We start from the raw sequence: 17,084 nt of genomic DNA on the forward strand, positions 1-17,084 counted from the left end.
GAAGCAAGCACATGCATTGTGATTTTGTTTTCTTTGCACACAAAAAGTATTCTCATAGCTTCCTAAAATTATACGGCTGAACCCCTGATGTCACATGGACTATTTTACTGATGTCCTTGCTACGTTTCTGGGACTGGAAACATTGCAGTTGTGTTGCTGTCTATGCAGGGTCTGACAGCTCTCGGATTTCATCAGAAATATCTTCATTTGTGTTCCGAAGATGAACGAAGGTCAGAAACGACATGAGGGTGAGTAATGACAGAATTTTTATTTTTGGGTGAACTATCCCTTTAAGGAATAATGTTTATTATTAATAATGTTAGCAAAACGTTCTTAGAACATATTTAGCTGCGATGTGAGCATTAAAACTACAGAAACGAGATTAAACCTGTTAGCTTGAATGAAAATCGAGATGACAGTGCCTGTAGTTGTCGAAACAGTCGAATGAAAGTAGCTCTTTACAGGCCCGGAGCTGCAGGAACACGGCAGCGGTGTTTCCAGCGCCCTCTGGCGGCCGCGGCGCTCCTGAGCTGCGGGACTCCTCCCCTAATGCAGACCGAGCAGATCGCTCTTCCTGCGGTGTGACAGCAGCAGCAGCAGCACTGGCGCATTGTGTGTCTTTAATATTCATTTGATTCTTTTCCTCTCACATTGAGTTATTAATACAACCTCATCTGATTTCCCTCCCTCTGGACGGACTGCAGGACGGAGCGGGCTTCTTAAAAAATGGCCAACAGAGATGATGAATACGATTTCTTGTTCAAAGGTAAATTCTGCATTCCCTTATACAGAGCAGAGGAGTAACGTAATCATCCATAATCCATCCATTGTTCCTGACCTATAGATCTGACGGGCTGTTGTATCAGGAAGCGTCTTTCGCGGTGGCACCCGTCTGAAATCATGGCATAAATAACAGGCTTTGAGATAGAAACGCCCGCAGAGGCATCGATACACATCCATCGATCAGTAAAACATCTGTTTGCGATGGCCTGGATGCTTTCACACGGGATACCAGGGCCTAGATGATGGAATTTAGCATGCATTATTAAATATATATGCCAAATGAGCCTTAAATGAGCTGTAGCCCTACATTGAGCTCATGTTTAGAGATGATTTAAGACTAAAAAACGGCCGCTGGTTTGTTTTGCATTGCGATCTAATGCTTTTCCAGTGAGGCTGATGGTTATAACCAGCTAACAGAGAACGCTCCCATAACTTTCACTAAATGTTAGAACACATATTCTTAAAATAATGTTTATGGAACGTGCTTATGACATTATTAATATGCTATATATACGTTCTCGTAATGTTGAGAGGAAACGTTACGTTTTCAGAACGTCCTTGTTATTCGTGCGTTCTCAGGACTTGTTCAGAACTATGTTCAGTGACGTTTTTCATAACGTTTCATAACGTTCTCATAACATTTTTAAAATGATATAATGGAATGTTTCTCTAACTGAGAAGAACATAAAACATTGGGCGTTTGAACGTTTAAAAACATTCAGAAATAACATTTTCATGACGGTTTTAAAATGATAGAATGGAATGTTCCTTTAACATAACCAGAAAAAAAAAAAAAAAAAATTAAATATAAAAATGGGAGAGCGTTAAAATGTAACATTCTCGTAATGTTTTTAAAATGATGGAATGGAATGTTCCTCTAAGGTTCACATAACTGAAGAAAAAAAAAAAAAATTAAATATTAAAAAATGGGTGTTTTAAATGTTGGGAGAGCATTCAAATGTAACATTCTCAACAATCACATAACCAGGAAGAAATATTCTTAATACATTTAAAAATCTGGACATTCTGACTGTTTAAAAAACATTCAGAAATAACATTTTCATGATAGTTTCAAAATGATAGAATGGAATGTTCCTCTAACGTTCACATAACTGAAAAAAAAAAAAAAAAACATTTTCATAACTTAATGGGAATTTTAGCAAAACATTAATAGAATTTGTTTTTGTTAGCTGCGTAGGATTACCTATACTTTTGAAGTAAGCACATTTAAAAGTAACATGCATGATGATAATTAGGCCACATGCTGATATTCTGTCCTGCAGCTGATTGGTTACATTGTAACTCTGATTGTATCACGTCACCTGATCAAAGTCTGACGCCGCAAATCTGTTACATTCCATTTTCACCAAATCAGCATAGTGTGAGGATCAAAGTTCAACTTGACTTCCTAGTAAAGACGACATGAGGATATCAGCCAGCCTTCCTTAGCCTGAGCTGAAGGAAATCAATGCAAACACGTTCACAGCTTTAAAGGAACAGCTCACCTGTAAATGAAAACCGTGCCATCCTTTACTGACCTCCTTTTTTATATGAAACACAGTATGAGAGTTTTGTAGACTGTCTGAGCCATAATGAAGTGAAAGGGATCTGGGGGTAGATATGCATCTCAAATCAGATGCATCATATTTCAGATCTTACGTGGCCATCAGATCTTGAGTAATGGGCCTTCAAAAACAAACAAACAAACAAACAAACAAGAAAGAGACAAAGAGAGCTGCAGGAAGACACACAGTTCAAAATGAAGTTTTGGTTACACCTGTCAATCATAACTGAATTATGAAAGTTTACAAACCACAAATATTTTCTCACTGGTCAGTGGTCATTAAACTGGCATGATATAGCATTATTCATAATAATATACAGGATTTGGACAAATAATTTGAACACCCATTATTATAGGGGTTAATATCATCAATATCAGTGAAAAAATAAACATGTGATTATATTCTCTTTATTTTTTTACTATGACAGTGGGATTATTTACCAGTGTTTTCCTTTCATATTTCAGTCTCAGTGAAGTTTAAAAAGGTCCACCAGGATTTTGCTGGCTTAATGGTTTAATTTTTTATTATTTTGTAAGCTAGGCGTTTTCGAGTCAATTATTAGATTGATTAAAGTAATATTTGCTGTTTCTCTATGTTTATGTGCTTTACTGCTCAGAAGTTCATTATTTTTGAAAGAAGTCTCTTCTGCTCACCAAAGACTGCATTTACTTTATTAAAGTTACAGTAAAAACAGTAAAATTGTGAAATATTATTCCAGTTTAATATAGCTGTTTTCTATGTGAATATGTGTTTTCAGCATCATTACTCCAGTCTTCAGAAATCATTCTAATGTGCTAAATATGCAAATTTGCTGATTATTATCAATGTTGAAAACAGTTGTGCTGCTTCATATTTTTGTGGAAACTGTGATGCATTTTATTTCTCAGGATTCTTTGATGAATAGATAGTTCAAAAGAACAGCGTTTATTTCAAATAGAATTTTTTTGTAACATTATAAATGTCCTTACTATCACTTTTGATCAATTTAATGTGTCCTTGATGAACACAAGTATTAATTTCTGAGCCCAAACTGAATGCTAGTGTTTGTTAATATCTTGTCATTATATTGCGATCACAGAGCGTCTGTTTGTCTGCTTCTGCTCTCAGTCGTTCTGATCGGAGATTCGGGCGTCGGGAAGAGTAACCTGCTGTCACGCTTCACACGGAACGAGTTTAACCTGGAGAGCAAGAGCACGATAGGAGTGGAGTTTGCCACCAGGAGCATCCAGGTGGATGGCAAGACGATAAAAGCGCAGATCTGGGATACGGCAGGGCAGGAGCGGTACAGGGCCATCACCTCTGCGTGAGTACAGTCATGCTTTAGATACAGCCATACTGTATACCATTTAGTACTTCAAATAATACCGCAGTTCTACCCAGTGTTATTTTAGTATCATTGATATACTGTTATAGTTTTTATGAAAAATGTGAAATATTTACATTTTCTTTTTAATTTTGAAATTTTTGAAATGTTGTTTTTGTCATTTTATTAATATTTTTTATGCAATTTTAGGTTTTGTTATTTCAGTGCATCAAGTTAAACTAAATGAAAATGAAAAATGTTGCTGATTATAAAGTAGCTGAAATAAAATAAATTCAAGCTTTTATTGTATTTTATTATATGTGACCCTGGACCACAAAACCAGTTTTAAGTGTTCATTTTTTCCGAAATTGAGATTTATAGATAATCTGAACGCTGAATAAATAAGCTTTCCATTGATGTATGGTTTGTTAGGATCGGACAATATTTAGCTGAGATGCAACTATTTGAAAATCTGGAATCTGAGGGTGCAAAATAATCTAAATACTGAGAAAATCACCTTTAAAGTTGTGCAAATGAAGTTCTTAGCAATGCATATTACTAATCACAAATGAAGTTTTGATATATTTATGGTAAGAAATTTACAAAATATCTTCATGGAACATGATCTTTACTTAATATCCTAATGATTTTTGGCATAAAAGAAAAATCTATAATTTTGACCCATACAGTGTATTGTTGGCTATTGCTATAAGACTGCTTTTGTGCTCCAGGGTCACATATTTCAGTTAAAGTTTATTTTAAGTAATTATTTAATTATTTTAAGTTTTAGTTTTAGTTAACTATAATAACCCTGGTTCTACCATGATGCAAGTTCCAGCAGTACTTTTTGTTAGTAATTATTATGCAAGAAAACATGCAAGAAACATAACACAATATAAACTTATTTGCATTTGTGGCTGTTGATAAGTGAACAGATGTGGTTTTGGTTCCCCTATGCCAAAAATAACATTTGCATCCTTCACCTCAGCCATTAAACTGTTTTATTTTTTTTTATTTTGTATCGTTATATTTTCATTTTTGAGCCATTGTATTTTTTATTAGTGTTGGCAATGTCAAACAATGTCAAAAAATTGGCAAACCTCAATAGTAATAGCAATACTATATCAATAGTATATATAGCAATAGTCATTTTTGTCAATTTGTTAAAATATAAATATTAAATGAAAAACTAAAACTAAATAAAGTAAACTAAAATGATTAATTTTCAATTTTTATTTACTAACTAAAAAAATTAGCAATGTTGCCCAGGCAACTAACTGAAACAAGTCGCCACAGCAATATTGATCAAATTAAAAAATAATAATAATTTATTTGCCAACAAAATAAAATAGGTAAAACTGAACTACAGCTAAACATTTTAGTTAATTTGTTAAAATATAAATATTACATGAATATTACAGGCAAAATTGCTCAAATTAAATAAAACGAAAAATAAAGTTAAAAAAAATTATTTACTCAATGAAACAAAAACTAAAACTGAACCAAAAGTAAACCTATGGGTAATAGTGATGCTTGATATTTAGGCTCAGACTGTGGTTCTGGTTTTGTGACGTGTGCAGGTATTATCGCGGCGCGGTCGGCGCGCTGCTGGTGTACGACATCGCCAAACATCTGACCTACGAGAACGTGGAGCGCTGGCTGAAAGAGCTGCGAGATCACGCTGACAACAACATCGTCATCATGCTGGTGGGGAATAAGAGCGACCTGCGCCACCTGAGAGCCGTTCCCACCGACGAGGCGCGCGCTTTCGCAGGTACAGCCGACCCCAGAGACACGACGCATCAATCCTCTGAGGAGCTGAGGAGGAAGAAACTGCTGCTCCCTTTGTTTGTCTGATCCTTCTATAGGCATAATGCAAATCTGTGGAGAAGTGTTTTAGATTGTTAAAGGAATAGCTCAACCAAATATGAAAATGTGCTGAAAATTTCAGGCCTCCCAAGATTAGGATGAGTTTGTTTCTTCATCAGATTTGGAGAAATGTGTCGCTGCATCAGTGTCTCAGCAATGCATGCTCTGCAGTGAATGGGTGCCGTCAGAATGAGAGTCCAAAACATCACAATAATCCACACCACTCCAGTCCATCAGTTAAGATCTGGAGAAGACAAAAGCTGCATGTTTGTAAGAAACAAATATCCATCATTAAGACGTTTTTAACTTCAAACCTTCACTTCCGGCAAAATAATCCATAATAACGCTTCCTCCCGTGAAAAAGTGTTCTGGTCTGAATCAGGAGAGAAATCTGCACAGATCAAGCACTGTTTACAAGCCAAAACAGCTCTAAACAAATATGTGGCTGGATTTTGATGTGAGAGACAACAGGAGATGCACTTTTTCACTGGAGGAAGCCTTATTATGAATTATGGACTCGTATACAGTTTAAAGTTAAAAACGTCTTAGTTATGGATTTGTTTCAGCTTTTGTCTTCTCCAGATGTTAACTGATGGACTGGAGTGGTGTGGATTATTGTGATGTTTGGACTCTCATTCTGACGGCACCCATTCACTGCAGAGCATCCATTGCTGAGACACTGATGCAATGCTACATTTCTCCAAATCTAACTATTCCTTTAAAAAGAGTATAAATATTTGCTCCGACAATGATTCATAATTCAAATTTTCTTATTTAGGATAAGAAAAGAACTTGAACTACATTGGTTATTATATTAATCAGAACCTAAATTAGATTAACCTCGAACAGAACACAACATCTTCATTAAACCATTCTGATAAACACTAAAATTAATACTTGTATTCAGAAAGGATGCATTAAATTGATCACATTTGAATTGTAACAAAAGATTCTATTTCAAATAAATGCTGTTCTTTTGAACTTTCTATTCATCTGTGAATTCAGCTGTTTTAAATTTTAATAATATTCCGCTGTTTTTACTGTATTTTTGATCAAATAAACGCAGCCTTGGTGAGCAGAAGAGACTTCTTTCAAAAATATTAAAATTGCTGCATGCAAATAGGTTTGCACAGAAATACACTCTGCTCATGGTGTGTGAACACGATTCATTCTGTGTGAAGCTGTGTGTTGTCAGTGGATATTTTAATAGCAGGTGAATATTAAACACCTTCTGCTTGCTTCCAGAGAAAAATAACCTGTCTTTCATCGAGACGTCCGCTCTGGACTCGACTAACGTGGAGGAGGCCTTCAAGAACATCCTAACAGGTACAAACCCATATGAAGCATCGTTCCAGTCAAACGCTTCCTCACAGTAGCAATAAACCAAATAACATGATTCCCATGACAGCTACAGTGGCGTCTTATGTAACTTTAATAGTGCAGCATCTGCCATCTGCTAAGCTGCGATTGCCTGCCAGGAATTATGGGGATTTTAGAGGGATATTTTAGACAGGGGTGTAAATATTCACACTTAAAATGATGCGATTTCATAACCATTCTTTACAATGCAATGCAGCATCGGGTCTAAACTTTGACCATGATTCAGAGTGATTCAGTGTATTTTGATATGTTTCACAATTATAAAAAAAAAAAAAAAAAAGATAAACTGAAGGGACAAATGTAAATTTTACATTCACATACTTAAGAAATGAATGTAAGACATGAGAACAGGGTTATTATCATTAAAACTAAAACTATTAAAAACAATTTTGATAGCTGAAATAAATAAAACTAAAATATTAGTTGAAAAACTAAAGCAAAATAAATAAGTTTTAAGTTGGAGTATATATATATATAATATGAAGAAATATATAAAACCAAAATACTGAATATATATATATGATATGAAGAAATATATATAAAAATTAAATACTGAAAATATATATAATATGAAGAAATATATTTAAAAAGAAATAAAAATAAAGTTAATTGTCATATTTCATAAAGAAACTGAATCCTGTTTTAAGATTTTTACATTGTTTCTGTTATATTACCCTCAACTACTTATTTTAAAAAATATAATAAAATATAAAATATATACACTTTTCTTTTTTCTTTTTGTGATTGAAAAGTGGAATTATATATATAAAAAGTAAAATGTTTTTGAGAATTTAAGAGGTAAAATGTTAATGCAAAAAATGGCAATAAAATTGGAATTTTGAAAACTAAATAATAATATTAAAAAAAAGCAAAAGAAAAATAAATTACAATTAAAACTTTATAAAAATACAATTACGATTATGGGAAAAATATACATGAGTTTATAATAACCATAAAAATCACCAGTTTATATCAAGCTGTTTTACAGTGACTTTGAATGAGGCTCATCCAGACAGATTTTCAATATGAAACTCTGTTTTATTGGCATTAATCTGCATTCGTTCTCTCACTCGTTCTCTCTCCGTTTATCCTGCATCTGTAGAAATTTATCGCATCGTATCACAGAAGCAAATCGCTGACCGATCGGCTCACGACGAGTCGCCGGGAAACAACGTGGTGGACATCAGCGTCCCACCGACTACAGACGGCCAGAAGGGCAATAAACTGCAGTGCTGCCAAAACCTGTAACCATGACAACCAGCCTCACCTGTCACTCATCTTGTCTCCCTCGACATGTCATGCGCTAATGTTTTATTTGTGTAATATATGTATATTTTTCTTTTTGATAGCTTGTCCACTCACATACACACATACGACTGCCATGAGTAAACTTTTACAGTATCTGACTGTGCTCTGGTTTATTAGCTGCAAGACTGTGGTTGAAATATGAAAATTAGGTTTATCAATGCAAGTAAATATTACACAATCATAGAGATACATGGATAAAAATACCTTGACCTTGAACTTTTTTCCTTCAGATGTCCTCTGCTACCATCAGCTGAATCTCAAGATCATGTGCAGGTCATATTTCACTCCAAAATCAAATAATCAAATAATTAATAATATTATCATTTTTACATTTTTTAAAAAACATTTTCCCTCAAATTTTTACTATATCACTGTAATTTGATCAATCAAAAGGAATTTTAATAATATAATTATTAATAGTAATATAATTTTGTTTATTTTAAAATTTTCCCTCAAATTTTACGTTTTAGTATATTATATGATATACTCAAAAGCAAAAAAAATTTGCATTTCCAAATATTTTTCTGCATTTTTTTCTGCATAATTTTATGTCAGTTTCCCTGACATGAAACACACACACACACACACACACACACACACACACAGTATATTGCATTAACTTAGATTTTTAGTATTTATATGCCATTTTCATGAATTTAACCTCGTTAAATTATAGTAATGCAGTAATATATGTTTTTTTTCATTCAATACTGTATAACCTCACGTTTTCTTGAGACTGACCTTGATAATCTTCAGCAAAGTAGTGAAATCAAGCTACTAGACAGACAGTACTAGTTGTAAGCATTTAACCTTGATAAAGCTGCTAGTTGAGTCTGATATCAGAGCTTTCTATTTCTGTCTGTGTAACACTGAGAGGAGGAAGTGATATTTACAGCAGACAGGAAGTCCCGCCTTTACAAACACATCTGTGGCTGGACTCTGGTACATCAAATAACAAACACAGTCATGTGGAAACAATTATAGTGTAAGACTAACAGATCAGCAAAAAAACTCGATACCAGATTAGAGTTCATCTGTTACAGCACTATTTATTTGATTTGATATGCATATAGTTCTTTTGGGATTTTTTTTGTATGCATTGTTTTTTTAAATATGTGTAGGTTCATTATTGTCAAACACACCTTAATGTCTCATGAATGCTGGTCAGGAGGTTCGCTGTGAACACACACACACACACACACACGCACATGCACACACACAACTATTTGTAATTATCAGCATTTTCAATTAAAAATAAAATGATGCTTAAATTGTGAATACTAACCTATTGCATCAATTATGCATCAAAATAAATATGTACACATGAAATGACCCACTTCCTCTTTCTCATGCATCTCTGGGCAGAACATTGCATTATGGGAAAAATAATAAAAAAGTAGTTTACATACTGCATTGACAATTATATTAATAATTGCTTAAAATAAGAAAAAACCTAAAAGAAAAAATTACAATTACAATAATTTTTTTTAATTCATTTTTTTAATCTGACAGAAATATCTTTAAAAATATGTATGGTACTTTTACAATGTATACGAAGCAGTTATTATGAGTAAAATCCCATTAATATTATTCATACTTCACTGACAATAATAAAAAATAAAGTAAAAAAAAAAAAACACGAACTATACTAAATTATAATTACAAACATTAAAACAGAAAAATAACTGAAGGAAAATCTGTAATCTAACAGCAATATGTTTTTCATATTCACATTATAGATACACTTTTATGAATAAGAAATAGTCATTATGGATAAAATAAATAAAAAAAGTATTGTTCATACCTCACTGGCAATGATCATGAAAATAACAATAATAATTGCTTAGAAATAAGAAAAACTATTTGCAAATAAAGTAAAAAATAACTATATTAAATTATAAATTATATCTACAAACTATTGAAACAAATGATAAAAAGCACTAAACACTATAAAAACACTCAAAAATAGGAATATCTCTAAATTGACAGCAATATGAATAAATTGTGGGTCAGATTTAAAAAAAAACGTTGCACTTCTATTATGAATATATTATAATTTATGTTTTAATATTATAATTCTCTTTTTTTTTTTTGAGTGAAACGCATTACCTGTAGGACAGACAGTCATCCTCTAGAGTTACAGCAGAGATCTCAAGCTGAGCTCTGATTGGCTGAAGTCTGATCTCAGGATGAATGAGAACCTTTGACCTGCGCTAGTTTTCTCTGGCTGTGTCCTGTTGAGTTGCTGTGAATGTAAATGAATGGTTATTGGATGTGTGTGTTTGCAGGAAGTGTGCGAGCACCGATAAGAGCCGCTGCCGTCCAGTCCGAGTCTCATTCATCAACACACAGCAGCAATAACACACAGCCTTCAAAAGTACAGCTGAACGTTTGACATCAGCTATCATTACTGATAAAAGCACCCTACAGTGGTGCTCAATTTTAAGTTTTTTAAGTGCTTTTATTCAGCAAGGCTGCATTAAATTGATCAAAAGTGACACTAAAGGCTTTTATAATGTTACAAAAGATTTCTATTTCAAATAAATGCGGTTCTTTTGAACTTTCTATTCATCAAAAAATCCTGAAAAATAAAATGTATCACCATTTCAACAAAAATATTGTGCAGCACAACTGTTTTCAACATTGATAATAATCAGAAATTCTGAAGGATCATGTGACACTGAAGACTGGAGTAATGATGCTGAAAATTCAGCTTTGATCACAGAAATAAATTACATTTTAACAGATATTCACATAGAAAACAGCTGTTTGAAATTGTAATAATATTTCACTATTTAACTGTTTTTACTGTGATTTTCATCAAATAAATGCAGACTTGGTGAGCAGAAGAGACTCTTTCAAAAACATTTAAATTTAACTAAGTAATCACTTAAAATTTGACATTTTTTGGTGATTTTCCTGTGATGTGTCATCAATGGCTGGTTTCTTCAGGTCATCACTGGATGAAAATAAACACCACACAATCAAAACACAAGCATAAAAAAATTTAAAACAAATGATGTTAACTGACGATGCATTTCTAGGGTTAAATGATCAGGATCAGTCTGATTAGACCAATATGAGAAGTAGATATTACACATAATTCATCAATCAAATTCTTTTTCAAAGGCAGGTTTCAAAACATTTTCACAAATAATAATAATAATTAAAAAAATAATAAACTGAAAGAAATTAGGAGTCGTATTTCGCTCCAAAATCAAAATAAATATTAAAGAATTAGATTTGACACTTTTTTCAATGCAGTATTCCCTCAAATTCTCATTATGGTAAAGAAAAAAACAAAACAACAACAAAAAAACACAATAAATGAATAAATACATACATACATAAAGCAGTTATCCTATTGGTTGTGCATTAAAAAAACTGTACATTTCACCAGAAGATTAAACAATTCTAAAGCTATTTTTAAAGCTTGATGTCTGTAATGATGTGTATATAAGACAATGTAAATGATTCCATCATAAATGCGGCCGACACTCTTTGCATGTCATTTGTTTTTACCCCAGAATACACTAAACATGCTTTTAGACCTGAGAAGGAACAGATTCATTCACACAAAAGCATAAATCATAAATCAATAGAAAAGTTATTTTCCATATAGTCTTTATTGGTATGGTTTGTTTTTGTTTTTACATCATCATTAATCTGTACAGACACACAAGCCGTGGATGTTTAGTGTTAGAGACGGACACTTACAGACGTTCACATGCACGGAGTCTCACCAGAAAAGAGCTGCAGAAATGAATGACAAAGCCTAAAGTACAGCACAGACCTTCCTCAAACCAGTGACCAAAAATATATACAGTCTCTCACACACACACACACACACACACACGCACATTGGTTACTGAGGGCAGACTGTAGATCAGATACTCAAACACTAGAGCTTCACAGCAGACGTCTGAAGAACTACAAACCAAACGCCCTGAACATGCAGCCTCTCATTACTTCACACATACAGTTACACTTTAAAACATATTGTACATTATACTACAAAGACTCGCCCCATGAAACATGAGAAATGGGATTGATTTTGATAGTATTGAGGATTTCATTGCAGAAATCTGTTTCACTGTCCAAATAAGGCCATTTTATCCTTTAAAACCCAAACTGAGCATTGAAGAAGTGATGCAGGTTCAATAAAAAGTATCACAGAGGAAACAAAAACACACATTAAAATGGACATTAAACATTTTGAAAGTATTGCCACTAGACTTGAAAACATATAAATAAAATCTTAAAACTATATCCCATTTTTAACTCCATTTTAAGTGCATTATTGTAAATGTGACTTTTCTTTGATTTTGCAAAATTAAGGATGAGTCTGAATTATTTCACGTCAGATTCTGTACATTTTAACATATGTACTGTATATAAATTTCTGTTGCGAGCATGATTATGATATTCAGCATGTCTGAAATTAGCCTTAACAAACAAAAAAAGACATAAAAAATATAAAAAACTATAAAGTTTTCATAGACATCCATAAAATTACATAGATAAAAGGTGACAATAAATAAAACATTATTTAAAAGAAAAATGATATGAGAAAGTCTTTGTTGAAATGGAGTAAAGCTTAAAAAAGAATGACAAGGTTTTAAAAGCTGAATTTAATATACAGTATATTTAAGCGTGGGCCGTTTCGAGTCTTTGTCTGTCTTTGTCAGTGTTTAGTGTTTCATCACAAACACAGACGATCAATCTTAACATAAAACAAACATACTGTACACTCTCTATCACTTCCAAAAAATCCGTGAGATTGTCATTATAGATATTGACTCTTTAAAGAACACCATAAAAATATATTGTTTTCCAGCAATATTATAAGATGCTTAAAATAAGTTGCATTTATTTGAGAAGCAAAATGTTACGATGTTGTGAATGAAGTACTTTTCATACTTCACTGGGAATGTTAATAATAATAACTATATTAAATAAAAATTATATTTATGAATATAATTTTAAAACATTTTATATAATTTTTAAAATAGTAATAATAATAACTGTTTAAAATAATAAATAAAAGAAACGCTTTGGCCATAAAAAACTATATTAAATTATAAATTATAATTAAAAATTATAAAGCTATAAAACTGCAATAGACATTCATAAAATTATATCGATAAAAGATGACAATAAATAAAACATGTTTTTAAAAGGAAATAAAATATTGGTAACTGTTCCTAGAATGGAATATGTATTTTATTAATAATATATTTATAATAAATTAATAATAATAATAATAGCTCAAAAAACTATTCTAAATTCTAATTATAAAGCTATAAAATTATAATAGACATTCAAAAAATTAAATTCTCAAGTAAATGCATCTCGTTTTAAGGATGTTTAAGAATTTATTTTTAAAACAAGACAAAAATATTAATTGATTGTAGTGTGTTGACCTGAATAGAGGGAATTCAGCATGTTTTAATGATGACAATCTGAAACAGTATAACAGACCAACAATGATCTATAATAAAATTCATCTGACTTGTGAAAAAAACAGAGAACGTAATATACAAAAAGGAGCACATCTGACTGAGAAATGACGACATGACTGATAGAAAAAGACACGACTCACACGATTCCCGCTTGATTCATACGTGATGTTGATATGTTGCGGCTCCAGCGGTTTCACAGCAGCTTCCAGCGTCACATGATATGTGTTCGGTCATCTGCAGCAATGCTTTCAGTCTCAAATCTTTACTTTTTATCACATATTTTAACTGTATTCCACTCCGAACATCTCAGATGCGCACAAAATAAAAATAGATCATGTAATTACATGCAATCACGGGGAGGAGTTCATATTGCATAATGAGGAAGCTCCACGCTGGACGCATGGATAGTGACAGATCAGGAGGATCACGTCGTTCAGAGGAGTTCATGGAATGATTGAAGACATTAAATCTAGTCTAGTGCATTATGGGTCGCCAACAACTTGGAAACTGACGAGATGTATTTGAGGGAGTCGATGCACGTCCTGACGTCTGGATTCACAAACACACAAGGGATTTTTGGAGAGCTAACGTTGTTCTTGAGGGGAATCGATCAGGAAGTGGCACCCAGGTAGAAAAGGAACAGGGTTTTTGTCCGAAAGGTTCTTCGGTTCGTCTCGCTCGTGCTCAGAAGAGCAGAATCCATGCTGGAGAACAGCAAAACCTCTTCAGACCCACAGAGAGACGTCTACTGAACATCCAGATTACTGTACAGACAGACACAGAGACAGAGAGATGTTCATGAAAACACTGCATCTGCTTTGCACACTCAAGTACATACTTCAGACAGTAGATATGCAGTGAGAGCAGGATTGAGACACTACCAACCAAAAAAAAAACTGCATCTTCAGACCTCAGAGCATTTTCTTATAATGAATGCAAACATTAGCATCTCTCTGTAATCATTCATTACCTGCAAATTCTCCAATAGTTGCCAATTATTCAATATACGGTCATGGCCAAAAATATTGGCACCCTTGGTAAATATGATCAAAGAAGGCTGTGAAAATTAATCTGCATTGTTAATCCTTTTGATCGTTTATTTAAAAAATTCACAAAAATCTAACCTTTCATTGGATAATAAGAATTTAAAATGGGGGGAAATATCATTATGAAATAAATGTTTTTCTCTAATACACATTGGCCACAATTAATGGCACACTTTTATTCAATACTTTTTGAAACCTCCATTTGCCAGTTTAACAGCTCTAAATGTTCTCCTATAATGCCTGATGAGGTCAGAGACACCTGACAAGAGATCAGAGACCATTCCTTCATCCAGAATCACTCCAGACCCTTTAGATTCACAGCTCCATGTTGCTGCTTCTTCTCTTCAGTTCACTCATGTTCTACAGGGTTCAGGTCAGAGGACTGGAATGGCCAGCAGAAGCTTGGTTTTGTGCTCAGTGACCCATTTTTGTGTTGTTTTTGAGGTTTGTGTTTGGATTATTGTACGGTTGGAAGATCCAAACATGGCCCATTATAAGATTTCTAACAGAGTCAGTTATTTATTGATTTTTTATCTGTTGGTATTTGATAGAATCCATGATGCCATGTGTCTAAACAAGATGTCCAGGACCTCCAGCAGAAATATAGGCCCACAACATCAAAAATACAGCAGTATATTTCATTGTACACATGGTTCATTTTTATCCCTGTGTTCACCAAACCCATCTTGAGTGTTTGCTGCTAAAAAGCTGATTTTTTTAGTTTCATCTGACCATAGAAGCCAGTCCCATTTGAAGTTGCAGTCGTGTCTGATAACTGAATATGCTGGAGATTGTTTTTGGATGAGCGAGGAGAATTTTTCTTGAAACCCTCCCAAACAACATGTGCTGATGTAGGTGCTGTTTGACAATTTTTTTTTAAAGGTTTTCTGACCAGAGACTCGACTATTTTCTGCAATTCTCCAGCTGTGGTCCTCGGAGAGTCTTTAGCCGCTCAAGCTCTCCTCCTCACCGTGCATTAGGACGATATAGACACACGTCCTCTTCCAGGCAGTTTCCTAACATTTTATGTTGATTGGAAATTCTTAATTATTGCCCTGATGGTGGAAATGGGAATTTTCACTGCTCTAGCTCTTTTCTTAAAGCCACTTCACTAATTTGTGAAGCTCAGTTATCTTTTGCTGCACATCAGAAATACACTCTTTGGTTTTTCTCATTGTGATGGATGATTAAGGGAATTTGGGCTTTGTTTTCCCTCCTATTTATATTTCTGTGAAACAGGAAGCCATGGCTGGATAATTTCATGTTCATAATCACCCTGGAGTGCTCAAAATTGTGAATATGAATGGGAATATACTTCAGAGATATTTTACTCATAAGAATTTCTAGGGGTGCCAATAATTGTGTCCAATGTGTATTTGAGAAAAACATTTACTTCATTATGATATTTCCCCCCATTTTAAATTCTTATTTTCCAATGAAAGGTTAGATTTTTGTGAATTTTTTAAATAAAAGATCAAAAGGATTAACAATGCAGATTAATTTTCACAGCCTTCTTTGATCTTATTTACCAAGGGTGCCAATATTTTTGGCCATGACTGTATATATATATATATGTATGCAATAATTGGAGAACTATATATATATATATATATATATATATATATATATATATATATATATATATATATATATATATATATATATAGTTCTCCAATTATTGCTTCTTATCATTTAGGCTTATTATATATATATATATATATATATATATATATATATAAACACACACACACACACACACACACACACACTGTATGTGTATATATATATATATATATATATGGGTGTATGTATGTATGTATGTATATATATATATATATATATAATAACCAAATAGTGCAGAATTTTGTCTCACATTGTTCAGTGTTTTTATTTTATATATTTTATAATATATAAATATATCATAAATATATTGTATTATACCGAATATTATATAAATATGCTATATCTTTATTAATAATATAAATAAGCTATAAATGTTATGCATTTTATAATAACAAAATAATCATATAAATATTAATATTTGATAATATCAATATAATTAACTACGCACATATAGTTCATTTATTTAAGGTGATGATGTTTTTTTTTTAAAATCATTTTGGAATAAGCATCTAGAAAACATCACAACCTTAGTAATAAAAATGCAAAGCTTTTGTCTAAAAACCTTCTGAAAATATTCACTTCTCACTCTTCACAGCAATATTAGGAATATTAGGAATATCAAAAGTAATGAACAGATGTTTAAGCACAAACCAGACATATTTGGCATCCTTCATTATATTATAATATATTTTAGGATGCAATAATCCTAATATTTCATACTATACAGTACAGATAGTATGCAAAT

The 17,084-nt window shown here is 32.7% G+C and overlaps 2 protein-coding genes across 3 annotated transcripts in view; one reads left to right on the plus strand and one right to left on the minus strand.

Annotated features, from left to right (window-relative positions):
* The first annotated feature begins 526 nt into the window (after positions 1 to 526).
* On the plus strand, positions 527 to 9,537 carry rab11bb (RAB11B, member RAS oncogene family, b). The gene is made up of 5 exons (XM_058759825.1): positions 527 to 766; positions 3,456 to 3,651; positions 5,232 to 5,425; positions 6,766 to 6,846; positions 8,003 to 9,537. Exons 1-5 carry the CDS (start codon positions 727 to 729, stop codon positions 8,146 to 8,148), a joined length of 657 nt encoding a protein of 218 aa, XP_058615808.1. The 5' UTR covers positions 527 to 726; the 3' UTR covers positions 8,149 to 9,537.
* A 2,278-nt stretch (positions 9,538 to 11,815) lies between these two features.
* pip5k1cb (phosphatidylinositol-4-phosphate 5-kinase, type I, gamma b) overlaps positions 11,816 to 17,084 on the minus strand; it is a 53,974-nt gene continuing 48,705 nt past the window's right edge. For both annotated transcript variants that reach the window (XM_058747276.1, XM_058747283.1), the window contains one exon: positions 11,816 to 14,434. In XM_058747276.1, the coding sequence (XP_058603259.1) occupies positions 14,432 to 14,434 (3 nt within the window). In that variant the 3' untranslated portion in view covers positions 11,816 to 14,431. The remainder of the gene's footprint in view (positions 14,435 to 17,084) is intronic.

Source organism: Onychostoma macrolepis, chromosome 02 (assembly GCF_012432095.1).
Source record: "Onychostoma macrolepis isolate SWU-2019 chromosome 02, ASM1243209v1, whole genome shotgun sequence".
Classification (NCBI taxonomy): Eukaryota; Metazoa; Chordata; class Actinopteri; order Cypriniformes; family Cyprinidae; genus Onychostoma; species Onychostoma macrolepis.